The 27307-nt window shown below is 38.1% G+C and overlaps 4 protein-coding genes, 1 long non-coding RNA gene and 1 pseudogene across 5 annotated transcripts; 2 read left to right on the forward strand and 4 right to left on the reverse strand.

Moving 5' to 3' along the window:
• Positions 1 to 70: 70 nt before the first annotated feature.
• On the reverse strand, positions 71 to 8260 carry LOC125212563 (annotated as a pseudogene).
• Positions 2046 to 2660, forward strand: LOC125212538 (pentatricopeptide repeat-containing protein At3g04760, chloroplastic-like). Its single transcript, XM_048112742.1, has one exon. It carries the CDS (start codon positions 2046 to 2048, stop codon positions 2658 to 2660), a length of 615 nt encoding a protein of 204 aa, XP_047968699.1.
• A 649-nt stretch (positions 8261 to 8909) lies between the features above and the next one.
• LOC125220492 lies at positions 8910 to 11310 on the forward strand. The gene is made up of 2 exons (XM_048122661.1): positions 8910 to 9037; positions 9622 to 11310. The coding sequence occupies exon 2, from the start codon at positions 9633 to 9635 to the stop codon at positions 10263 to 10265; it is 633 nt and encodes a 210-aa protein (XP_047978618.1). The 5' UTR covers positions 8910 to 9037; positions 9622 to 9632; the 3' UTR covers positions 10266 to 11310.
• Positions 11311 to 14949: 3639 nt separating this feature from the next.
• On the reverse strand, positions 14950 to 16431 carry LOC125220502. Its single transcript, XR_007176346.1, has 3 exons — positions 16165 to 16431; positions 15902 to 16011; positions 14950 to 15127 (listed from the first exon to the last, which is right to left on the reverse strand). It is a non-coding gene; the product is annotated as an uncharacterized LOC125220502 (long non-coding RNA).
• A 1249-nt stretch (positions 16432 to 17680) lies between these two features.
• On the reverse strand, positions 17681 to 27051 carry LOC125220407 (putative pentatricopeptide repeat-containing protein At1g12700, mitochondrial). The gene is made up of 10 exons (XM_048122584.1): positions 25357 to 27051; positions 24932 to 24967; positions 23862 to 24001; positions 23599 to 23785; positions 23409 to 23501; positions 23203 to 23293; positions 18954 to 22585; positions 18637 to 18841; positions 18355 to 18451; positions 17681 to 18183 (listed from the first exon to the last, which is right to left on the reverse strand). Exons 1-3 carry the CDS (start codon positions 26972 to 26974, stop codon positions 23991 to 23993), a joined length of 1665 nt encoding a protein of 554 aa, XP_047978541.1. The 5' UTR covers positions 26975 to 27051; the 3' UTR covers positions 17681 to 18183; positions 18355 to 18451; positions 18637 to 18841; positions 18954 to 22585; positions 23203 to 23293; positions 23409 to 23501; positions 23599 to 23785; positions 23862 to 23990.
• LOC125212735 (disease resistance protein RGA2-like) lies at positions 20174 to 22146 on the reverse strand. The gene is made up of 4 exons (XM_048112981.1): positions 21949 to 22146; positions 21648 to 21839; positions 20539 to 21594; positions 20174 to 20449 (listed from the first exon to the last, which is right to left on the reverse strand). The coding sequence occupies exons 1-4, from the start codon at positions 22144 to 22146 to the stop codon at positions 20174 to 20176; spliced, it is 1722 nt and encodes a 573-aa protein (XP_047968938.1).
• Positions 27052 to 27307: the final 256 nt, after the last annotated feature.

The following is a 27307-nucleotide window of genomic DNA, read 5'->3' on the forward strand; positions in this document are numbered from 1 at the left end:
ACAAATCGCGCAATTAATAAGTAAAACTATATAAAATTTTTTGTCATCCGGGACGGATGAAGTAGTAATATAAACATAAAAACGGAGAAAGATGTGTCTTTGGAAGAAGTAATATGGTGGCAAGAGTAACCCACATACATACCAACAGAAACAAACCTAATAAGCAAGTGAAAATATCGAATTATAAAACCTACTCAACTTAGGATGCATCAACTATTCAACAACTCAGAATTTCTGATACTGCTACTAACATTTCAACAATCAACCATATATATCAAGTCTCGTATAAACTTGATGCATCGATACCAACTTTACCAAACTAGCATACGCAAGTTCACCATGCAAAATCGAAGGGGTGGTAGGCCGTGTGCACAGCATGGCAAGCCCTGTATAAAGATCCAGTGATTTTCAAGCATCGGCCACCCCAAGCAGCATCTGACAAAGTGCCAAACACCTAATTGTACGAGCAAAAATATCGTTACCAAGACTAGAAAACAGAAATATATCAGATGATGAATCAGAAAGTAGACAGATGCAAAGTTGCTGCTAAAAAGAAAAGGGCAATCTTATTCATGTATATATTTTACTAGCATGTGCTCTTCTATCATAACATTGTTGTTATATATTACTATGTACACATGTCAACTGAAGCAGATCTGCTTCAAACGGTAAAGCAAAGAAAACTTACACTCGCACATCTCTGTTTCCTACCATAACTTTCCACGGGAATTGTGAGATACTTTACTACTTGAACAAAGCATTCTCCCATAATCATACCAAAAAATACATCACAGCATACCATGATCATAACAATGCTAGAAGTTGCTCGAAAAAATAAAAAATTTAGGAATATGCAACTTATATTGCAACAGCAACTTATATGATAACAATATATTATATAAAAAAATACTCGCTCTCAACAAAGTTGTCAGTTTCAAGGCTAGCTGTTATTTGAAAATTTGAATGACAAACAAGTCAGTCTCAAACTAACATTAATATCTATTATTCAACTTTCATAGTCATAAATGCATCATAATACCTTCACATTAGACTCAAAATATTGTATCATAATCAGGAAAAAGCATTACCATAAAATTTATCTCCTTTCTCTGCATGATCAAACTCTGAAAGAGGCATCACAATCGACTGCAGCTTCCATCAATTCCTACAACGAGCCAAATCAAGAACTCCAAATTGTACTCCAATGATAAATTAATAACAGCACAAAATAGTTCTCAAACCAAAACAAAGCCTTAGCAACTTACTTAACAAGTCCTCTGTCAAAATAGGCAAACATTGCATGATACACATACGAAACACTGTTCTCCACGCTGCAATTCACCAAAAACCACACATATCAAAGACAGAGGAAAAAATACAATATAATTTCAAACGAAATGAAAAATTAACCGAGGAAAATCTACTCGTACTTGATTGATTAGTTTGTTGATAGCAGCATCACACTAATCGGAATACTTATGGCGAGTGTGAGAGGGTTGGGGGACGCAAGGAACAAGCAAGAGTTCCTTATTCCCTTCATTTCCTACCTTGTGTTGTTCCTTCAATCATCACACAACAATACTGAGTTTTATTAAAAAAGAAGACTAGGATTCAAAAAATGATGTGTACTAACAATTTATGGGAAATATCCAACACTAGGATGTTCATGTCCTCCTTCTGTGGTCCGAGTTTGAGCCATCTGATCTTCATGGTCTTCTTCTCTGGCCTGTTGAAATCGGAATAGCAATCGCGACGACGAGGAAGCTAGGCCGTACGCAGAGGATGGAATGCCCCGTATAAAGATCCACTCATTTTCAAGCAATGTCAGCATCTGATCCATCTGATTTTCATGAAAGAGAACAATGAATTAAGAAAAAGAGAAAAATTTACAGAAACATCTTTGTAACCGTGAAATTCACACAAACTGTACCTAAAAGAACAAAAATCATCTAATATTAATATTTTCTCAATTGAGGCAAATTGATGTTCAACCCGACATTGTTACATACAATGCATTGATTAGTGGACATTGTTTACAGGGAGAAATGGATAAGGCTAGAAACATTTTCCAACTAGCGGTGAAATCCGGCATCAAGCCTGATGTTACAAGCTACAATACTTTGATGAACGGGTACTGTAAAACGGGACGATTTGATGAGTTTTGTCATCTTTTTACCATTATTCGGGCCAAAGGGTTGAAGCGCAATGTGGTTTCTTACAACATAATGCTGGAGGCTTTATTTGGTGATGGTCAATGTGAAGAGGGCTTGAAGTTGTTCAAAGAGATGGAAGTTCTACGAGTTTATCCTAATACAACAACTTATGGAATCTTGTTACGTGGTTTGTGCAATGCTCATCGTATTGATGAAGCATTTTCCATGTTATATACCATGGAAAACAAAGGCTGCTTGCCTAATGTTGTGATATATACAGTTCTTATTTCTGCCCTTTGCGAAGAAGGGCGGATAAGAGAGGCTAAGGATTTGATGGTGCAAATGGTGAACAAGGGGTGCTTTCCCAGCAGTGTGACTTACAATATTTTTGTTCAAGCTCTTCTTAAAAAGAACAAGATGGATGATGTGATTCTTGTCTTGAAAGAGATGATTGCAAGAGGGGGATGCACAATTAACGCCACCACTATTTCGATGTTGAGTGTGTGAAGGGAAGATAATGATGGTGTTCTATTTGATTTGGTCATGAAACTTTTACCAAAGAAGGTGTAGGATAATCTGAAACTCCTTTCAATTTCAATCCATTTTCTAAAAATGTGGCCAATGGCTTGTTTAATAGTAGAATTTCTCGCTAGCAGTTTCCTGTCGACAGCGCTGCTAAATCGGTCGTACCTCCAGCCAGCAAGATGAAACTGAACCGGGGGTGCTCATCGGCATGTATTCCAACTATAGAGGCCAGCAATTGCACCATTTGCTGTACAAGAGGATGATTAAAGAGATTCATGATTTTAGTGAGAGTAAGAGCATCTCCAATGAGAGAGGTAAATGGAGGCGTAAAGTCATATAACTACCATATTTACCTTTTCTCCATGAAAATTCATTTTCCAAGGGGAGAGGTATTTGAGAAGGTATTATACATTTTCCCATTTTGAAGAGGTATCTTTACCTCTCCATCAATGGAGATGTAAAATCATATAACCACCATATTTTCCTTCTTTTCATGAAAAATCATTCTCCAAGGGGAAAGCTATGTGAGAAGGTATTACACTTTATGTTTTTTAATGCATTTTATACTATTATTTTATTGTTTTAAAATGATATACCTTTCTATATACCTTTTTTCTTTGGAATGTATTACTTTTTTGAAGGGTATAACCCACTTTTTGGGAAGGTAAATAGATGATATACCTCTTTCATTTACTTTCTCTTGTTGGAGTTGCTCTAAGGGTGAAGGGACTCTTCTAACTTGTAGTATGTCTTTCATCCCTGTTTTGTTTGATTATTAATTTCATAGTAATCCGTTTGATTATTGGTTTTTGGTGAATCTAAGATTCATGTTTTGTTTCTCAGCAAGGAATCAATCTCTTCATTCATGGCCTTTATTCATTTCTCCTTTTCCTTGCTTCCAATAGCTACGCTCCATCTCCTCAGCTACACATGAGGCACTGGCTACGAGTCCAGCATCACTCCATTCATAAAAATATAAGTACTCCAATGAATCAACAAACCAAGATTCATTTGACATAAACCGGTCCAATAAAGATTTCTCAATTAATTTATCTATGATTGGATGGTTTTATCTTAAAATTTCATATTTGGTAGTTTTGGAAATAAATGTAAAACCGTAGGCAAAGTAAAAAAAATAGAGAGGGATCCATTGCTTCAGTATATTCTTTACCTAAACGGAATATGAAAGAAAATTATACTTACTTGCTACAACATTCACACGGGCTGGCCATCGACCTTGATTTCTACACGGCGACGGTGGTTGTGCCACTCCCGCAGTCCCAGACAATCTCTAATATGTAACTCTTTTAATTTAGTGAGGTGCTTCGAATCATCCACAAAGGGCAGACGCTTCAACTTGTTGCAACTAAATAGATCTAAAAATTTTAGAGATTAGTGGTTCCACAGCCATTGGGAATTACAGTATGAATATAAAACATATACTTATATTTGGAAAAGTTGTAACTAGAAGACTTTCCATATTGTGAATAAATATAGTTCTATAGCATTCTATTCATTTCCTACCATGTGTTGTTCATCCAATCATCAATTCAATCAACCTTCATTTCTATCTCCTCTATGTGCTAAGAATGAATCAAGAAAACTAAGATTCAAAAATTATATATGTTCTGACGTCTCTTTATCACAATTGCTTGCAAATAAAATGATTAAATTCATTATGCAACATTACTCCTCCAATGTGCTCATGTGTCCAAGAGGAATTTAAGTACTCCTACAATTGCATATTAATTTGACAGTAAGTTCATCCGCATAAACCGGTACGATAAATTTATTGCGTCTCATCTACGATTCTCTATATTATCAAAGTTTTATGAAAGAAAAGGTGCACAACACAAACCAGCAGAGCTGGGTAACATTGACATTTAGAAGATTTCAGACCTCAATTCCTTAGCACGTTGGTAACTGGGACACTGGCTACGACGATGACGACGACCCCATCTGTCTTACTGAAGTCTTGAGTTGGCTTAAACTATACCTATAACAACAAAAATCATATATTATCAATATTTCTTAATTGATTTATCTATGATTCATGATTGGATAATTATATATTAAAATTTTCAAATTTAGTAGTTTAGGAAATAAATGTAAAACCGCAAGCAATATTATAAAAAATAGAGAGAGATCCATTGATTGGGTATGAAAAAATGATACATACTTGCAACAACATTCAACGTGTTGGCCATCGACCATGATATTGAGATGGTGATGGCTATGGCGGTTGCGCCACTCCGAATCAATACGTAGTTCCGGGCAATCTTTAATATGCAATTCTTCTAATTTAGAGGGGTGATTCAATGCATCCACAAAGGACAGACGCTTCAACTTGTTGCAACTATATATATTTAACTCCTTTAGAGATGAGAGGTTCCCCAACCACTGGGGCAATTCTTCTACTCCTATATTCTCCAAATCTAACCTCTCAGCAGCGAGATGTTGAATTGATTGAGGCAATTCTTCTACTCCTATGTTCTCCAATGTTAACCACTCAAGAACAGTGAGATGTTGAATTGATTGGGGAAGCCACCCCCAATTTTCCACCCCCTTCAATTGTAATTCTAGAAGTGAGTTGCAGCATCTTTGCAGGATCCCTTCCACAATCTCCGCAATGCCAACACTAGCTTCTTTTGACCATTCCACACTCACATCTATGTGTAGTGATACCAAGCGGCTAAGATCCCAACTCTCAACACTAGCACTACTAACAGCCATCAATTTAGGAACACCTTTGATTGCCAATCTTCCGAGACGAGTAGATGATTTAGCGAGGCAGTCAATTAGCATTGGTAGATTCTTTAGCCTCCTTAATCCTTCCAATTTAAGTTCCTCAATTGTAGGGGCCCATGACTCTAGCATTTCACACGGCCATTCCATCAGCTCTCTGCATTCTGCAATACTCAGCTCACGAAGGATCCCTTGTGATTGCCGTGCTCCACCACTTGGATTCCCAATCGACTTCAGATTTTCAAGTCCGAAATCCACAAACTCTCCAAAGAATTGAGGGTGTCCAAGCCATCTGGTAATTCTCTCAACACACGACATCTTGATATCGCCAAAGATGAGAGATCCTGATTGTTATAGAATAACCATTCTGGCAGACATTCCAATACCTCTAGTTTTCTTATACAGAGTGACGTTAAATGATTGAATGAAGTATTTATGAACCTCACCTTCTTCAATTTTTTCAAAGAAAGAGACTTGAGATTAGGCAAGTGCTCTAGCGTTGGGACTTCATCAATTTCTGAGCAATTGGAGAGTGTAATTTCAATCAAGTTGGCAAGCGGTACCCAAGAGCCTTGAGGCCCATCACATACTTCCATCTTCTCTGCCCATGGTGGAAATCTTTTTCCTTTGAATCCACAAATCTCCAACCTCTTCAGATAGGCATGAGGTTGGAGGCCTTCCAACACAGTCTCATCATTTCTTTCATCTTCTCTTCCATCACTCCATCGAAATTCCAAATCAAATAAGTTTGGCCTCTGAAATAAATTTGCTTTCAGAGCCTCTTCCTTATCACATACCATCTCCAAATTATGAATCTCTAGTGTGCCTTTGAGATTCTTCAAACTTCCGAGCTCTTCAATTTGGTAGCCCTTCTCTTTGCCTATTGTCAAGTAAGGTAGTGTTTGGAGACTAGTTAATCTCCCAATCTCTGCCGGTAACTTTGTACGAGAATGGATATGAAAATGTCTTAAGTTAAACATGTACTTCATCGTATTTGGTAGTTTCTCTAAATTCCAGCGTGCTCTTAATGTTTGCAAGTGGTGGAGTTCACCAATCCATTTTGGCAAGTTAAAAATTTCTGTATTTAGAATATTCAAATTCCTTAAGTGTACCAACTCCCTAATTGAATTGGGCAACTCTTTGTAATCACCAATAAGAGTCAAATTATGCAAACACTTAAAGGTTGAGAATACAATACCAGAAATTCCACCATTCAAGAATAATGTACGCAAATGTTTGGCCACATTTTTTGGTACGGGACTTGATTCTTTTTCCAGAAACATGTATCGCGCAGGAGTACTGTCATCTGCATTATTGGATAAGATAGAAGATGCAAGATCATGCACAAGATCATGTATCACACAATTCCAAACATTTCCATTTCCATCTCTGTTTACAACTTGCAATAAAGAGTTTTGTAGAAGCACGTTAAAAAACATGTTTCCCACAAATTCCATGTCATCTCTTCGGCTTGGTTGAAGAAACCCTTCTGCCATCCATAGTTCAATCAACTCCTCCTTATAGATAGGACGACCTTTGGGGAAAACCGAACAAAACGCAAAGCACTTCTTGAGCGACGGTGAGGACAGATGATCATAGCTCAATTTCAATATTTTTGAGATATGTTCACCTCCTTCACCATCTGAGAGCCAATTTTCATTGATGAAGCACCACTCTTCTTCGGACTTACCACGAAGCACTCCCCCGACTACATTGGCAACTAAGGGCAGACCATGACATCTTTTAGCAATCTTTCTTCCAATCATCTCAAATCCCAATGGAACTTCTTCATTTCCAACGAATGTTTTGGCTTTGATTATGGACCAACAATCTTCATGTGATAATCCATTCAAATGATGAATATGAATTGGGTTAACAATTGATGCAACTTTTTTACTCCTAGTGGTTATAATAATGCCATTTCCATTAGTAGAAGTAACTCCCATTATGGAGTTTATAAAGTCTCCCCATTTTGAAACATCGTCATTCCATACATCATCAAGAACAAGAAGATAAGGTTTAGACTTGAGAACTTCTTTATGCCTTTTCAAGATAAGTTCCCTGCTCTGAACTCCATCACCAATATTTGAAGTCAATGCTAAAAGGATTTTTTGAAAAAGACTGACTGAATCAAATGTTTGAGAAACATGAACCCAAATAAGTGATCCAAATTGAGCCCTTACGCCTTCACCATTAAAGACTTTCCTAGTCAACGTAGTTTTCCCCATACCACCCATTCCCACAAGAGCAACGATGGAGAACATCCGTTTCTCTTCCTCTGGATGGGTGTGGATGAGCATGTCCACAAGTTTAGGCAGATCATTATCTCTTCCAATAAAAATTGGATCAAGACTAAATGAATCCGTCTCAACGGAGGTATTAGCAACAGCAGCAGGTGCATTCACAATCATGCTTTGAATGCCAAGATCTGTTGCCCTTTTGTTCATACACTCGAAATTAGCATTGATTTGTTTGATTGTGTGAGCCATATCATGCCGACGTGAAATTCCATTAAAGGGTGAGAAGCATGAGAGTACCTTATCCTTGGATGATTTCATCTTGTGTACTTTTTTGTGGAGAAGATGATAGCTGACTTCGTCCAAGACATTGTCAGCATCGAAAGCCACGGCTTCAAGCTCCCTCAACCAGATCCTGACAGAATCTTGTGTGATAGATTTCTTCTCAGCATCATTCAAGTAGGCTTGAATCATCCCCAAAGTCCCCTGGAGCTGTTGAGCATCTTCATCGAGACCTCGAAGTAGAGAGTACTCATCCTTGAAAAGGTTGATCAGGTTTTGGACAAGAACTTCAATGGCTGCTGAAGAAACTCCTTCCATGATTTCAGAGAGATAGATCTAGAGAGAGAAAATGAGCGATGGTAAGTATATCTTTGAAGATGAAGAATGGTTGTGGATGATATGCAGACACTAAGGTATCTCTCATGCATTATGTCTCTCGCCCACCACATGGTCTATTAATTGTATTTGAATTTTGAGCCATATGTCTCTCACCCACCCACAGAGGAGTTGGAACGGAACTTATCTTGTTTCCTTTAAAACAAATTAATTTCTCCGCCAGAGTTAGATAAACTTTCACACAACCAAGCGTTCCAAGATAACTATATATATTTTGGGAAAAAAAATATGATAACTATGTTTTGGGCCTATTAATCTTCCTCTTTTCTTTGGGCCTGATTTTATCTGAGGCTCAATTAAACTTTCTCATTTTTTATATTGTTAGGGAAGGAAATAAGATTATACTCCCTCCGTTCCATCATATGTGATGGATTTCTTTTGGACATGAAAATTAATAAAAAAAGATATATATTGAGTTAGAGTGAAGAGAATAAAGTATGAGAGAAGAAAAAATAAGAGAGATAAAGAGGGAGAGAAGGATTAACATAAAAGAGAGTTAGCACCGCCTACCCGTCCCACCCCCCAATTTCGATTTTCTCTCCACAAATTCACACACAATCACTAAATCCACCTCAAATCCACTCCACCCATCACTATCACTTGTGATTTAGAAGAGTTTCACCGATTTTTTTGGGGTTTTGCTCAAGAAATCAAAGAGGAAGCAAATTTTCGAAATTTCCTTACTTCTAAACACCAAAGGTATGATTTTCTTCTCTAATCTTCATTCTCCATGGATGTATTGTGAAATTTTGTAGTGGGTATGAAGTTATTTGCACTCATGAGTTGAATTGTGAAGAGCTATGGTGTTAATTCGTGAATTTATGCTTGAGGTGAAGCCTTGACTATGAATTGATGAATTTTGGTGTTACATTGTTCTTGAAATTGAGTTGATGCTTGATGTTGGGTGTAAAATTCATGTTTTTGTGTGAAATTGAATTGCTTGTGGTATTGTTGTTTGAGTAGTTGCTATATAACGGGGGGAAATGTGATAATTTTGTGAGCATTAGGGATTGAGTCTATCTCCCTTTTGATTAATGTCTGAAGAATGGGCATAGGGATTCAGTCTATCTCGCTAATTTGATTGAATTAAGAAATAGGTTTTAGAAATTAAGTCTATCTTTCTACTTGCTTGCCTGCCCTATATGTCTTACTTGGTGTTAGTGCTTCTGATTTTAGGAATTGAGTCTATCTTCCTAATTTCACTTTATCTTGCCTACAATTATAAATCTTTGATTATAGACTAAAGTTTGGGGGAGTTGGCTATTTGTTGTGGTTTATTTCAGGTACATCTAATATGGTCAACATTGCTAACCCCCGGAATATGAATGTCACCCTAAGAGGCAAGGAGGAGAAGACAAGATGGGCAGCTCTTGCACCGTTGGATAGTATGCCGTCTCGGTACCCGGTCATCGACTTGATCACAGATATGGGCATTCAAACATCTTGGGAAGCTCTCTTGGAAGCGGGCCACCTTAACTTTCTATTTTCACATCGTTATGGATCATACAAGGTCTTAACTTTGGAGTTCATGTCCACTCTCCAATTGAACTATATCAATAAAGCCTTGGCCTCTATCACCTTCCGCTTGGACAATGTCGAGCACACACTCACGTTGGCGGAATTCAACTCCATCTTCCATTTGCTCGAAGAAAATGAGGAAGGGTACATTGAAGAGCCCCAAGACTATAACATGAATAATTTCTGGGGCCGCATTACACTGGATGAGGCCACGTCCAGCCAGGGCCCTATTTGTGCTCCCTCCCGCGCTAAGTTAAACTTCATCCGGAATCCGGTACTGAGGTACATGGCCAAGGCCTTAGTTTGCCTCCCGTTCGCTCACAAGGAACTGGGCAGCATTTCTTCTGATGTACTATTCATTCTATGGGGCATCTTGGCCCACCTGGGATCAATACCGCATATTACATGATTAAGCATCTGGAGAGACAGGCAAAAAAGAAGAGTGGGAAACTATGTTGTGGGGGTGTGGTCACCCGCCTGGCCCTCCATTTTCAGGTCGATGTGGAGGAGCGGGCTCCAGATTCGGGGCCAATGTCCATTGATTGGGATTTTCTGAAGAAGTCGGGTATGATCACGGTGGACAGTAGGGGCGCCGAGTACTTCATCCTAGGCCCGAAGACAGTCTTCTGATTCTCCGACCCTCAGCTTACTGCTGTCGGGGGGTGGACTTATCAGGATAATTGGAAGATGAACTCCGATGCCCATTTGGCAAAAATGGAGAGTGATCCTCCCCAGGGCGAAGGTCAGCGACCTATGCGTGTGGGCGCCCATCTACTCCAACGCCCAGAGATCCCCGATTCACCCTTGCCTAACCGAGCTGACCAAGAAATGGACGAAGATGAAGAAGAGGAGGCTACAGAGCATGAACCAGAGGGGACCAGCCGACCAAAGAGAAGCCGCCCAGTAGGCCGCCCTTCTAGGGACAGCCGAATGGCAGACATTACTTCAGGGATCCGGCAGTTGCAACTGGGTCAAGACAACCAATGGGAATTTATGCGAGAATGGCGACGGGAGAACCAGCTGTGGATGGCTCGTCAAGAATCCCGTCTTGAGGCTTGTGAGACGCGGATTGAGCACCTCCAAGCTTAGGGGAAAGACAGATGGACTGAGGCGCAAGCCTTCTACCAGGCTTATTATGCGAGGTTTCAACCTCTATCTGAGTAGAGGTAACCGACACCATCCACCTCTCTCAAACTTATTCCTTCCTTCGCATTGAATAAGTTTGGGGGGGGGGCGTCTGATATGGATGGGTGATGTTCCCCCTCCCCACTATCTTTGGTGATGATGAACTTCATGATTGGTCGATGTTTCGTGAACTATTTTGATCCGTATTTTGTTTCTATTTGATTTGTGTATGTCCCTCCCGTGGGACTTGAATATGGGGATGTAATGATCGTATACTTATCCATACTTTGAGGTGTTTATTTTTGGGCGCTTATGATGATTTCTTTTGTTGTCTAAAATAATGCTTTGTGAAAATGGCGGGAATATGCTTAATTGGTTATGATTTGCTTTTGAGTGAATTGCTTGTTTGCTTGTTCAATGCCAATTCCCAGTGAGATTTGAGCCTAACATTCGTTTCTGTGTGATTCTGTCAAGTATTTGTTGTTGTTTCTAGAACTTGCTCCTAATCATTTTCAAGTCTACATAGTGTGTGAATTTAGGAGATGACGTTAGACATTCTTTGATTTTCCCTTCACAAGTGTGTATATTTTGTCTTAATCCTTAGTCAACCCTCCTAGCCTATAAAAAGAGTGTCGATTGTTGATTAATTGTTAAATCACTCTCAAAAGTGACAAGCCTACAAAACTTAGAAGCACATATGGGGCGTTGTACGAAAATAAGGAGGGGTGTAAGCTAGACGAAGTTTAGAGTATAAAAAAAAACATCAAATAAATTATGGAGGTATAAGCTAGACGAAGTCTAGAGGAGTCTTTGGTTGGGTTTCTAAATAAGTGGGAATCGGATGGGAGTTTAGAGTATAGTAACTTAAGGTAATGTTTGATTGATTTGTGTATGTTCCATGCCATGTCTTTTAAAATTTTTATCTGAAGCAAAGGCCAATGTCACCTCTTGTATGAATTTATTGTTGTGATCTTCTTCTTGAGGACAAATAAGGTTTCAAGTTTGGGGAGTTGATAAACTCATGTTTTAGTCAGTTTAATGGGTCTGTTGAAGTGTTTAATGTCAAGTTTGATGCTTGAATTGTTTATTTCCAGCCAATTATTCTATCTTTTGGAGTTTTATGTGTTTGTTGAGTATTTTAGGAGAAAATGGATGGAAAAGGAGTAAAATGCGTCAGTGGGGCATAATTTAGCTACACCCGGCCGGGTGGATTTCATATGTAAAAATTCTACCCGGCCGGATATCATGAAGACAGCGTGATGAGTCCAGAAAGGGGTCTGAAATGGTCACCCGGCCGGGTGGATTTCCAGCATAAAAATTCTACCTGGGGTAAGTCAGTTTGACGGGTTTGACTTCTGAAAATGCGATTTTTGACAACAAAAATCAGGAGAAAAAGGCTAGGGTTGCATTATGTGAGATTCATTCTACACCCACCGCCTCCATCACTCATACACACCCCTAAGAACACTTTGAGAGAGAGAATTGAAGATTAAAGACTCCAGATCGGAAGATTGAAGACTTCATTCCATAGATTCGTTCCACAGGAGTTCTTAGTATCTATCTTTCATGTTTTTGTTCGGATTCTTTGTGTTAAACTAAGTTTTCTCCATGAACATGAGTAGCTAAACACCTCTTTGTAGAATTCTTGGTGAAGATGCACTAATTTCATAGTTTTTATCCAATTAATTTTGTTCTTGTCTTGCTCTTGTAGTTATTTGATTATTCTTGGGTTTATTCCTTTCAATTGCTTGATCACCATGATTGTGTAGGATTAATTAAATTAATCGGGAGATGAAACTATTAATCGGGACTTCAATCCTAGCACCTAATCTGCATGTTTCTCACCTCGGGAGGGGGTTTAATCTATAATTGTGGTCGACCTAGTAATTCTAGAGACACCAAAAGGTAAGGCAATTTGATTGGATAAGAGCTTGGAATGGTGCATCGGATCCTTGAGTTCTATAAGTTTCTCCATATTATCTTTTCACTTCGTGTTTATTTGCTTTTACTTGTTTATTTGCTTATTATATGCTTTTATTAATGTTAGAAAAAAAAAAGGTTTCCCGAATTTGTCTTTGTGGGATACAATACTCTTGTTTGCTAATTGCTACACTAGCCCCGCACACTTGCGGGTATCACTTGTTTTAACACAAGCCGATATGTATGTATTTCATTATTAATAATGAATAATTTTTTAATAGGTTGATTAATAAAGTATAAAACATAAATTTTTTTGTACATAATAGTTGTAGAAAAATTACAATTATGATTTATGAATAAATTTGAAATTACTTTATAAATAAAGTACTACTATAAAACATGAACTTTATTTAGGTATAATATCAGTAAGAAAAATAGAAAATATCACAAAGCAAATAGACAAATTGAGATAATAGAAGGCTAAATGATGTTAAGGGGAACGAACTCGGTCAAGGAATGTGCAAGGCGTTGTGACTTGCTACTTTGCTGTTTAGAGAAAATACAAATTTATCGAATACAAAATATATATAGTAAATCGTAAAATAGTTGAGTCCCCTAGACCCTATGTATGTCCACCCCACCTCAAGCTAAAGAAGTTGAGTACATATTTACTTTTGCCATGATTTATGAACTATTTCAGCGTGCAATATTTTTATTTCATTCTAAACTAAACTTCGTTCTTTCGCTAGTAAAAGTTTTACTCTAAGAATCGAGATCATAATTATTATTGGTAAAGACATGGAGTGTGCCATGATAATCATAAAAGACATCCACATTACATAAGAGCATCTCCAATAGCGGCTAGCCCACCGGCTAGCCGATCTATTGGAATCGGCCAGCGCAAAATCGGCGAGAGAATAGGCGAGCGCACGCCGATTTGCGAGCGCTCGCCGATGCGCTCGCCGCCATTGTGGCGTGCCGATCGGAGAGCGATCGGCCAGTTCTATTTTCTTATTTCTGCCCTTCGTGAAGAAGGGTGGATAGGAGAGGCTAAGGATTTGATGGTGCAAATGGTGATCAAGGGGTGCTTGCCCGATAGTATGACTTACAATAATTATGTTCAAGCTCTTCTCAGAAGGAACAAGATGGACGATGTGATTCTTCTCTTGAAAGAGATGATTGCAAGAGGGGGATGTACTCTTAGCACCACCACTATTTCGATGTTAAGTGAACCTCTGCGAAGGGAGGATAATGATGGCGTTCTGTTTGATTTGGTTCTGAGTCTTTTACCAAAGAAGGTTTAGGCTAATCTAGAAACTCCTTACACTTATGATCCATTACCTAAAAATGAGGCTACTGGCCACATTGCAGCACTCCTCAATGGCTCGATTCGTACAATTTCGCGCACTTGCAGTTTCCTGTGGACACCGCCGCTAAAGCAGCCGTACCTCCTGTCAGCAAAAAGGAACTGGAACCCAGCGTGCTCATCGGCATGTCAGAGTCGGACCTCCAACAGCTCGTGTTTGAATTCGGACTGGTATGCTTTGAATCGGAAGTTCAGAATTGTTTTTTTTAGAAGAGATTCATGATTTTAGTCAGGGTGAGGTGCCTCTTTTAACTCTTATCTCTTTCATCCTGTCTTGTTGGATATTGATTGAAATTTTTGTTGGAAATGATCTGGGATCTGATAATCTGAATTCAACATACTCTTATTAAGTTCAGTTTATCTTTTACGGTATGGTGTTACACAATTTTATCAACATGTTTCTAGAAAAATTAAGGACTCCATCACCTTAATTAATTCCACTCTATAGAGATGGTTTAATTCTTACGTCAAGCATTGAACATGCTTACTAAAATCTAGACTAAAGATTAGCTAAAACACATAATCTAAGTCCATATCAATTATCCTAAAATCTATTGATCAAATATTGCTAATTTGTTTTTACTAGACGAATTCCTCATCTATGTAACCAATCATTCTCTAATTTAAATAGATACTAAGAAACGACATCATTCACTACAATAGATGCATCAATACATAACAATACACATATAAACTCAACATAAATAACAACCAATCTTCCAAAATATGGAAACACTACAAAAACTCAAAGCTAGTGAGGTCATGGAGTGCTTGATGTGAAGATCAAGGCACGTTTCAGAGTTGGCGCGGTTCTTCTTTTTCGACTCTGTACAAGCTCTGTTCTTAACTTCAATCTCGACCTATGTTTAAGAAATATATCCAAATAAGTCCACGAAACACTCTCAAATGTACAAACAATATCTGATTCACATGAAATCCTAGTATATTTTAACCATAACTTCCATTCAATATCAAAAACTGACTTCATAAACAGTTTTATCACTATTTTAATGTGGTGCAAACGCTAAAATATAAGGAAATAAATAGGCAATAAAATTTCAAATGTTTTTATTCCTCAAACGAACCTCCGATTACCCCAAAATTCATCATGCATCAGCACTCCTTCAACGAGATCCTATTGTTTGATTCCTTACATCGTTTCACAAGTCTCGTGTAAATATCAAATCAGTTCGAGACTGTGACTTTTTAAAGCTCCTACACTTCTCTATATTAGCAAAGTTTCATGAAAGAAAACAATGAAGAAAAAGGTGCACAGCACAAAGAAAACAATTTACAGAAAAATCTGATCCACTAATTTTCAATTAAGCAGCATATGATCAAAGTGCTAAACACATAATTGTCAGACCACACATACCGTTGTCACAACCAGAAAATAGAATTATATAAATGATGAATCCGAATCTATTATTTGATTTTTATAGCCTGCCTTGATTACGGATACAAGTGAAAGAAAGCACAAGAGGATGGATGATTTAGCACAGCCAAAGCTACTTTTCCTGTTTTTAGTATGGCTCATTTATGATTCTCATATATTAGCAAAGTTTCATGAAAGAAAAAGGTGCACAGCACAAGGTAAAAAATTTACACAGCAGTAAGATTTAGACGTTTCAGACCTCAATTCATTAGCACGTTGGTAACTTGGGACACCGACAATGATGACGCCGACTGCATCACCCTAAACTGCATCTGCCCTGTTGAAGTTCTGAGGTCACCCAAACTGTACCTATAACAACAAAAACCATATATTATCAATATTTCTAAATTGATTTATCTAAGATTGGATGATTTAACTACAAAAGACTTCCAAAAAGTACACTGAGCCTGATGTTAATAGTAAATTTTTTGTACGAATTAACAAAGGGAAGATTATACTTACAATTGAGCAACAGATCTAAAGCTTGTGACCATTAACGTAGATGAGGCTGTGACTCAAGATCTTGTGCCTCTCAGAGTCAATCCGTAACTGTGGACAGTCGTGAATGCGCAACTCCTCTAATTTGGTTAGGCTCTGCATTGAGGGAAGACTCCTCAAGTTTGTAAAATCTGATAGGCACAACCTTTCTAGAGATGAGAGCCCTCCAAACCATTCAGGCAATGCTTTTACTCCAAAATTCTCCAACTCTAAACTGTAAAGAGCAGAGAAATGTTGCATTGAGTCTGGCAAAGAATCCCACATTTCTAGACCTGTCAAAGATAGCTCACAAAGTGAGTGGCAGTTTTTCAATATGCCATCAACTCTCATTTTGATGGCTTCATTATTCTCTTCTGACCACTGCATGCTAACGTCTATCTCCAATTTTTGCAAGTTGTGGAATGGCCAGATTTTGATACTAGAAGTGGACAAGGTGACTTCAGCGACACTAACAACGGTCTGTTGTTCCAGCAAAGGTGATTCGGCTAAGCAATCGAGAAACTTGGGTAGATTCTCAACACTCTTTAGATCCACCACACACACTTTGGTGAGCGAAGGTGCTGATGGCTCCATCAATTTCGTCAGCTCATGGCAATCACGAATCTCCAAACTACGGAGGGAACATAAACTCCCCCCACCACTTGGAAATGGCTTTACAATTTTCGTCAGCTCTCGACAGCCTCTAATGATCATCTGCTCCAAATAATCGAGGGAATGTAGACCATCTGGTAATTCTCTTAACTTGGAGCAATGCCTTATATCCAACTCCGATAGATGAAGGGTGTTACGGAATAACAAGTCTGGCAGACATTCCAAATTGTAACAGTGGTACATTTTCAAGGACTTAAGGCAAGGAAATGCCTTCACTTCATTGGAAATACAATGAAGCCCTGAATCCAAGAAAGTGAAGGACCAACTGCAAGTCTCTCAAGTGGAGTAGTTGCTGCTGCATGCTGTTATCCCACAGAAATGAGAAGCGGAAAGACGAAGCAGAGGGATGGAGGGTGGAGATACATATGATTGCTGTTAGGTGATGCCAATAATAACAGGATGTTAGTTTCTTGGTAAGTTTATAAATAGGGGCTGTAGAGGGTAAGTATATAGGTGATGGTGTTATTCATTCATTGAGGTTATTATACACTTGGATTCATAGGGTTGGTCACCTCTGTTTGAACACAGGCATTTTAGTATTCTTTGAAATCACACAAACATTTTAATTTATGTGTGATGATACGATGTAGCAGACGATGATGTTAAGCTGTGTGTTTGAAGTCTTTTTTCAACTAACATATGTGTAGTATAAGAACACACTCTTAGCTCATCATCTTTGTAACTAGAAGACTTTGAATATTGTGAATATATAGTTCTATTCTGTAGCATTCCCCTCATTATTTCCTACCATGTGTTGTTCCTTCAATCATCACACAACACTAGGATACTCATGGTCTTCTTCTCTGGGCTGTTGAAATTGGAATAGCGATGAAGAAAAGAATGGTTGATACTTGATAAATATAGTTCTATAGCATTCTCCTCATTTCCAACACTATGTGTTGTTCCTTCAATCACCAATTCAATCAACCTTCATTCCTATCTCCTCTATGTGCTACCACAATAAATCAAGATTCAAAAATTATATATGTACAGACGTCTCTTTATCACAACCTTTTTAGATTTGAGAGCCCTCCAAAACATTTAGGCATTGTTTTTACTCCAAAATTCTCCAACTCTAAACTGTAAAGAGCAGTGAAATGTTGCATTGAGTCTGGCAAAGAATCCCAAATTTCTAGACCTGTCAAAGATAGATCACAAAGTGAAGACTGAACGAATCTGTCTCAGCAAAAGTACGAGCAGCAGCAGCAGTAGGTGCATACACAATTATTCTTAGAAGGCCAAGATCTAATGCTCTTTCATTCATAGACTCGGAATCCGCATTGATAAAGCCTCCAGCATTATGTTCTCTCTGAGCTCTCTTCATCACAATTGCTTGCAAATAAAATAATTAAAATTAATTAAGTCTTATGAAAGAAAACATTAAGTTTCATGAAAACATTAAATTCATGCAACATTATTTTTATGAAAGAAAACAATGAAGAAAAAGGTGCACAACACAAACCAGCAGAGCTGGGTAACATTAACATTTAGAAGATTTCAGACCTCAATTCCTTAGCTCGTTGGTAACTGGGACACTGACGATGACTATGACAACGACCCCATCTGTCTTACTTAAGTCCTGAGTTCGCATAAACTATACCTATAACAACAAAAATAATATATTATCAACATTTCTCAATTGATTTATCTATGATTCATGATTGGATGGGTTTATATTAAAGTTTTTCAAATTTAGTAGTTTTGGAAATAAATGTAAAACCGCAGGCAATAATATAAAAAATAGAGGGAGATCCATTGCTTGGATATGAAAAAAATGATACGTACTTGCAACAACATTCAAACGGGGTGGCCATTGACCTTGATTTCCAGATGGGGATGGTGGCTGCACCAGTCCGAATCAATACGTAGTTCTGGGCAATCATTAATGATGAGGCGCTTCAATGCATCCATAGAGGGAAGAGGCTTCAGCACTCTTAGAGAGAAGTTCCCCAACCATTGGGGCAATTCGTCTATCCATATATTCTCTAACCTTAAATACCAAAGACCAGTGAGATTTTGAATTGTTTGCAGCATCCACTCCCAATTATCCACCTCCTTCAAATGTAAATAAAAATTATGATAACACTTGAGAGATAACTTACTTGCTACAACATTCAAACGGGTTGGTAATCGACCATGATTTTCAGATGGGGATGGTGGCTGCGCCAATCGGAATCAATACGTAGTTCGGGGCAATCTCTAATATCCAACCAATCTAATTTAGTGAGGTGATTCAATGCATCCACAGAGGGCAGACGCTTCAATTTGTTGCAACTAAATAGACATAACTGTGTTAGAGATGAGAGGTTCCCAAACCATTGGGGAAATTCTTCTACTCCTATATTTCCCAACTCTAACCTATCAAGAGCAGTGAGATGTTGAATTGATTGGGGCAATTCTTCTACCCCTATATTCCTCATCGTTAAGTAACGAAGTGAGTTGCAGCATCCCTTCCACAGTCTCTGCAATGCCAACACTGTCCTCTCTTGACCATTCCACACTCATATCTATGTGTAATATATTCAAACTGCTAAGATCCCAACTCTCAACACAACCAATATTAGCAGCCATCAATTTAGGAACACCTATGATTATCAAATCTGCGAGACGAGTAGATGATTTAGCGAGGCAATCAATTACCATTGGTAGATTCTTTAGCCTCCTTAATCCCTCCAATCGAAGATACTCAATTGTAGGAGCCCACGACTCTATCATTTCACAAGGCAATTCCATTAGCTCTCCACACCCTCTAATATTCAGCCGGCGGAGGATCCCCTGTGATTGTCTTGCTCTGCCACTTGGATTCCCAATCGACTTCATATTTTCACAATCCCAAATATACAAACTCTCTAGAGAATGGAGGGTGTCCAAGCCATCTGGTAATTCTCTCAACACACCACAATTTGATATGTACAAAAATGAGATATTGTGATTGTTATAGAATATCCATTGTGGCAGACAATCCAATCGATCTAGCTCTTCTATTTTGAGTGATGTTAAATGATTGAACGAAGCATTTATGAGCCTCGCCTTCTTCAGTCCTTTCAAAGCAAGATACTTGAGATTAGGCAAGTGCTCTAGCGTTGGGATTTCCTCAATTTCTGAGCACCCCAAGAGTGCTATTTCAATTAAGTTATCCAGTGGTACCCAAGATCCTTGAGGCCCATCACGTACTGCCATCTTCTCAGCCCACATTGGAAATTTTATGCCTTTGAATCCGGATATCTCCAACTTTTTCAGATTTGAATGAGGTTGGAGGCCTTCCAATACACTCTCATCATTTGTTTCATCTTCTCTACCATCACTCCATGTAAACGCCAAATCAAATAAGTCTGGTTTCTGAAATATTTGCTTTCAGAGCCTCTTCTTTATCACGCACCTCCTCTAGATCACGAATCTCTAGTGATCCTTTGAGATTCTTCAAACTTCCGAGCTCTTCAATTTGGAAGCCCTTCTCTTTGCCTACAGTGAAGTAAGGGAGTGTACGAAGAATAGTTAATCTCCCAATCTCCGCAGGCAACTTTGTATCAGAATGGATATGAAGATGCCTTAAGTTAAACATGTACTTCAAGGCAGATTCTCTAACTTCCAGCTTGCTCTTAATGCTTGCAAGTGATGGAGTTTACTAATCCATTTTGGCAAGTTTACAATTTCTGTGTCATAAATATTCAGATTTCTCAAATGTACCAACTCCCTAATTGAATTGGGTAACTCTTTATAATCACCAAAAAGAGTCAGATTATGCAGACATTTTGAGAATAAAGTACCAGAAGTTCCACCTTCCAAGAATAAAGTACGCAAATGTCTGGCCACTTTTTTTGGAATAGAACTTGATTCTTCTTTGAGAAACATGTATCGAACTATGGTATTGCCATCTACAATATTGAATAAGACTGAAGATGCAAGATCATGCACAAGATCATGCATCACACCCTCTGAAATATTTCCATAATCATCTTTCTCTGCAACTTGCAACAAAGAGTTTTGTAGAAGCACATTACAAAACATGTTGCCCACAGACTCCTTGTCATCTCTTCGGCTTGGTTGAAGAAACCCTTCTGCCATCCATAGTTCAATCAACTCCTGCTTCACGATTGTCCGACCTTTGGGGAAAACCGAACAAAACGTGAAGCACTTCTTGAGCGACGGTGAGGAGAGGTTATCATAGCTAAATCTCAAGATTTTTGTGATATTTTCACCTCCTTCACCATCTGAAACCCAATTTTCATTGATGAAGCACCACTCTTCTTCGGACTTACCATGAAGCACTCCTCCGACTACATTGGCAGCTAAGGGCAAACCTTGGCATCTTGTTGCAATCTTTCTTCCAATCATCTCAAATCCAGATGGAACTTCACCATTTTTACCAAAAGTTTTGGCCTTGATTATGGACCAACAGTCTTCATCTGATAAGCCATTCAAATGATCAATATGAAATGGGTTAACAATAGAAGCAACTTTTTCACTCCTTGTGGTGATCAAAATTCCATTTCCCGTAGTGGAAGTAACTCCAGACATGGAATTTATAAAGTCTTCCCACATTGCAACATCTTCATTCCATACATCATCAAGAACAAGAAGATAAGTTTTAGACTTGAGAACTTCTTGAAGCCTTTTTAGGATTAGTTCCCTGCCGTCAACTCCATCACCATCTGAAGTCAATGCCGAATGGATATTTTTGAAAAGACTGATTGGATCAAATGTTTGAGAAACATGAACCCAAATAACTGATCCGAATCGAGGCTTTACCCTTTCATGATTAAAGACTTTCCTAGTCAACGTAGTCTTTCCCATACCCCCATTCCCACAAGAGCAGCCATAGAAAAGATCCGATCATCATGGATTTGGGTGAGCATGTCAACTAGTTTAGGCACATCGTCATCTCTTCCAATAAAGATTGGATCAAGACTGAAGGAATCCGTCTCAATGGAAGTATGAGCTATAGCAGTTGCATTCACAATCATGCTTTGAAGGCCAAGATCTAAGATCTGTTGCCCTTTTGTTCATAGATTCAAAATCCACATTGATTTGCTTGATAGTATGAGCCATATCACGCCGATGCAAAATGCCATTAAAGGATGAGAAGCATGATAGTACCTTATCCTTGGCTTTGGGTGTCTTCATTTTCTGAACTTTTTTGTGGAGAAGATGATAGTTGAGTTCATCCAAGACATTGTCGGCATCGAAAGCCACGGCTTCAAGCTCCCTCAACCAGATCTTGACAGCATCTTGGGTGATGGATTTCTCCTCAGCGTCATTCAAGTAGGCTTGAATCATCCCCAAAGTCCTCTGCATCTATTGGACATCTCCATCGAGACCTCGAAGTAGAGAGCACTCATCTTTGAAAATGTTGATGAGGTTTTGTTTGAGCCTCGTTAAATTTATCCCAAATGGAAATAATATTAGAAGTATAAATATGAATACAAATTAAGTAGTCCGGGCACATTATTACGTGATATGCAAAATATCCATCGTTACTAGATATACGAATGATGATTAATTTCTAAAAAACATGGCCTCAACCTTCAAGCTAAAGAAATATAGTAGTAATTCTCTTTTGCCATGGCCTCAACCCTCAAGCTTAACTCTCACACATCTCTATTTCTTACCATAACTTGCCAGTTTACATAGAAATCCACTCCACGGAAATTGTGTTAATTTACTTGTTGAACAAAGCATTCTCCCGTAATCATACCCAAAAAATCCATCACAGCCAACCATGATTGTAGTAATCCTAGAAGTTGAAAGAAGAAAATTACTCCCTCCGTTCCTTCATAGTTGAGTCATTTTTCCATTTCGGGAAGTTCCCTCATAGTTGAGTCATTTCCATAAATAGTAAATGTTTTCTCTTTCTTACTTTACTCTCTCTTACTTTATTCTCTCTACTTTATTCACTTTTTACTTTATTCTCTTTACCTTTTTCCCTCTCTTACTTTTTTATCTATTTATTTAACATACTCAACATCTCTTTCTTAAACTCCGTGCCGAAAAGTTCCGCCTCAACTATGAGGGAACGGAGGGAGTACAAATTTAGGAACCTGAACTTCAACATGCAACTTATATGATAACAATACATTATATAAAAAGACCATGATGAGAAACTAAGGAGACCATTTATAGAGATTAGAGACAGCTTATGCTTCTCAACACAACTTGAGCTTAACTGTAAGGCACGCATGGTGCATGTTATAGTGAGGTAATCTCTCGAAAGCATGCCATAAAACAGGATATTAGTATGTGAATACCTCCAAATACAGCGGCTGCCAATATTTTCTAATTAATCACTCACACCAAAAATAAACAGCACATTAGACTCAAAATATCACATCATAATCAGGAAAGAAGCATTACCATACAATGCATCTCCTTTCTCCGCATGATCAATCTCTGAAAGCAGCTTCACTTTTCCGCCTCGTCTGTTCTGGAAATTGTTCAAAATTTACTGCGAAGATTACTTCATAGTTAAGATTACAATTAAGATTATCAAACACCTGGTATTCCACCAATTCCTAATAACTGCGCGAAATTGTTTTTAAACCAAAACAAAGCGTTAGCACCTTACGTAGCCAGTCCTTTGAGACCAACACTGTCTATCTCTGTCAAATTAGCCGAACATTGCATGATACACATACGAAACATTGTACTCAACACTGCAATTCACCAAAAACCACACGTATCAAAAAGAGATCATAAATTCCTATAATTACAAATGAAATGAAAAATTAACAGAGGAAAATCTACTCGTACTTGATGAGTTTGTTGATGGCGGCATCACAGTCATCGGAGTACTTATGGAGAGTGAGAGAGGGTTGGGGGACGCAAGGCACAAGCAAGAGTTCCTTATTCCCCTTCTTTTATAGTATTAGAAGACTTTGCATATTGTGAATAAATATAGTTCTATCGCATTCCCCTCATTTCCTACCCTGTGTTGTTCCTTCCAATTTCAATCATCACACAACAATACTGAATTTTATTAAAAAGAAGACTAGGATTCAAAAAATGATGTGTACTTAGTACAATTTATGGGAAATATCCAACACTAGGATGTTCATGGTCTTCTTCTCTGGGCAGTTGAAATTGGAATAGTAATAGCAACGCACAGGATGGCAAGCCCCGTATAAAGATCCACACATTTTCAATTAAGCAGTATCTGATCAAAGTGATAAACACCTAATTGTCAGAGCAAACATATTGTTTTACAACCAGAAAACAGAGATATATAGATGATGAATCGGAATCTATTATTCGAGTTTCATAGCCTGCCTTGAAAGAAAGCACAAGAGGATGGGTGAGCCAAAGCTACTTTTCCTGTTTTTAGTATGGCTCATTTATGATTCTCATATATTAGCAAAGTTTCATGAAAGAAAACAATGAAGAAAAAGAAGGTGCACAGCACAAAGAAAACAATTTACAGAAAAATCTTTGTAACCGTTGATAAAATAGGTTTTAGGGGAAATCGTTCCTCTCATTTTCAGTTATTCAGTATACAAATTTACACGCCTCTTTATAGGCCTTGGAGAATACAATTAAGGTAAGTCTATTACCCTAAACCTAATATCCTATACAAGGTAAATAACTTGCCAGTTTACATACGAATCTACTCCACGGAAATTGTGAGATATCTTACTAGCTGATTAAAGCATTCTCCAGTAAACATACCCAAAATCCATCACAGCCTACCATGGTCGTAGTAATGTTAGAAGTTGGACGAAGAATATTAAAAATTTAAGAATATGGACTTCAATATGCAACTTATATTACAACAGCAACTTATATGATAATATCTAAGGATGACAAGAGACCATACAAAGAGACAATTTATAGGGAGCTAATCTCATGAAAGCATGCCATAAAACAGGATATTAGTAATACCTCCAAATACAGAACTGCCAACATGTCCTAATTTATCACCCATACCAAAAATAAACAGATAGTCAGAGACGAAATTTGGTCCCTGTTTAATGATATTAACATTTGGATTGACCTCAACTACAGTACCACAAGTCATTTTACCCATACACCAATAATATCTTTACATTAGACTCATAATATCGCATCATAATCAGGAAAGAAGTGTTACCATATAATGCATCTCCTCTCTCCGAATGATCAAACCCTGAAAGCGGCATCACAATCGATTGCAGCTTTAGTTTTCAGCCTCGTCTTTTCTGGAAATCTGTCAAAATTTACTACGAAGAATGCTTCATGATTGAGCTAACTGTGATTGCGATTAGTTAAGTGCTTTGGAACGAGAAAATATGTCGTAATTATTTCTTCAAATATCTATGTATTGAGTCTTGATCAATCTCCACAATCCAATCATCAAAATACAATTCAAACATTTAAAATCAATCCCTAAAAATAGAGGGTTAATAACCAAATAAGAACTTTTACAATCGAAACTACTATCTGCCCTTGTAAGACAACATATCATTCAAACTAGATTACGCCACACCTTCTTTTATAGTAGTTGCATAACCATATCAAATAGAACACTATCTTTACCTTCCCTCCGCAAAGGTTCACTTAACATCGAAATAGTGGTGGTGCCAAGTGTGCATTCCCCTCTTACAATCATCTCTTTCAAGAGAAGAGTCACATCGTCCATCTTGTTCTTTTTGAGAAGCGCTTGAACAAAAATATTGTAAGTCAAACCGTTGGGAAAACACCCCTTTTTCACCATTTGCACCATCAAATCCTTAGCTTCTCCTATCCGCCCTGCTTCGCAAAGGGCAGAAATAAGAATTGTATATATCACAACATTAGGCAAGCAACCTTTGTTTTCCATGTTATATAACATGGAAAATGCTTCATCAATACGATGTGCAGTGCACAAACCATGTAACAAGATTCCATAAGTTGCTGTATTAGGATAAACTTGTAGAGCTTCCATCTTATTGAACAACTTCAAGCCCTCTTCACATCGGCCATCATTAAATAAAGCCTCCAGCATTATGTTATAAGAAATCACATCGCGCTCTAACCCATTGGCGTGAATCATTGTAAAAAGACGACAAACATCATCAATTCGTCCCATTTTACAGTACCCGTTCATCAAACTACTATAGCTTGTAACATCAGGCTTGATGCCGGATTTCACCGCTAGTTGGAAAATGTATCTAGCTTTATCCATTTCTCCTAGCAAACAATATCCATTTATCAATTCATTGTATGTAACAATATTCGGTTGAACATCAATTTGCTTCATAGTGACCAACATACGCTCAGCCTCTTCCATCCTTCTCTCTCGGCAAAGAGCATCAACAAAAATATTACAAGTAATCACATTTGGGAAGACTTTATGCGATATCATCTTCCTTAACATGTCTTCAGCCTCTTTTCCTCTACTATGGTTGCATAACCCCTCAATTATTGAATTATATGTCACAACATTGGGTGAAATCCCCTTCTCACCTAAGGTGGAGAAGAGGTGGAGAGCATCATCGACCTTTCTATCTTTGCACAAACCATCAATAACTATGCTATAAGCAAAAACATCAGGTTTGCAACTTCCTTTTTCCAATCGACTAAGCAATTCGAGTGCCTCAAGAGTACCTCCAGCTTTGCATAACCCATTAATCAAAGCACCATAGGTACGTTCATCGGGATTGCACAGTTGCTCCGCAGACAACCTCCAACACAGCTTTGCTGCCTCTGGGATCCTTCCGACCAACACAAGCCCTTTGATGAGAGTGGTAAAAGTGACCACATTAGGCTTGAAGCCACGCTTGAAGAAACTGCCTAAAATCGCAAACCCAAAATCAGGTCTTTTCAGTCGGCAGAAGCAATCGATCGCAATACTCAAGGTGTAGTGATCTACAGGAGCACCCCTTTGAAGCATTTCGTCGAACAGGTGAAGTGCAAGTGAGTATTGCTTCATCTTGACCACGGCACTCAGTAACTTGGTGAAATCAATAACAGAAGGCATCGGATGCGTTCTCAACATATTCTGGAATTGATCGACGGCATCATTGGGCTCACGGATACCGCTGAAATCAAATCTGGGATAAGCGGAAAAGCATCGAATTTGGTGACTAGCATTGCGAAAAGAGTGATAATTTAGGAGTTTAAACCAACAATTTGACACAAAACTTGGGAAGATCAAGGCTGACTTCGAAGACATGATTTTGATTATCGATCTGGAATTCGTGGGTTAATTTGGGTGGTTGAAATCAACTGGATTTCAATTCTCTGTTTGGGGATTTTATGATAAATATAGTGGAGTAATTGATATTTTTATTTAAAAAAACACATTAACTATGATTCAGTATAAAATAGAGTATGTTTTAGTTAGTGTTGTGTTTTTTAGCACATCTAACTATTTGGTAAAATGTGGAAGTAAAAAAATGAATCATAGTAGAAATATTAATATGCCACAAAACGTATTATTTAATTGTAGAATCTAATTAGGACATTTAACTATTAAATATTACTACTACTAAATTTTATTCCAACC

This window comes from Salvia hispanica, chromosome 1, assembly GCF_023119035.1.
Source record: "Salvia hispanica cultivar TCC Black 2014 chromosome 1, UniMelb_Shisp_WGS_1.0, whole genome shotgun sequence".
Lineage (NCBI taxonomy): Eukaryota > Viridiplantae > Streptophyta > Magnoliopsida > Lamiales > Lamiaceae > Salvia > Salvia hispanica.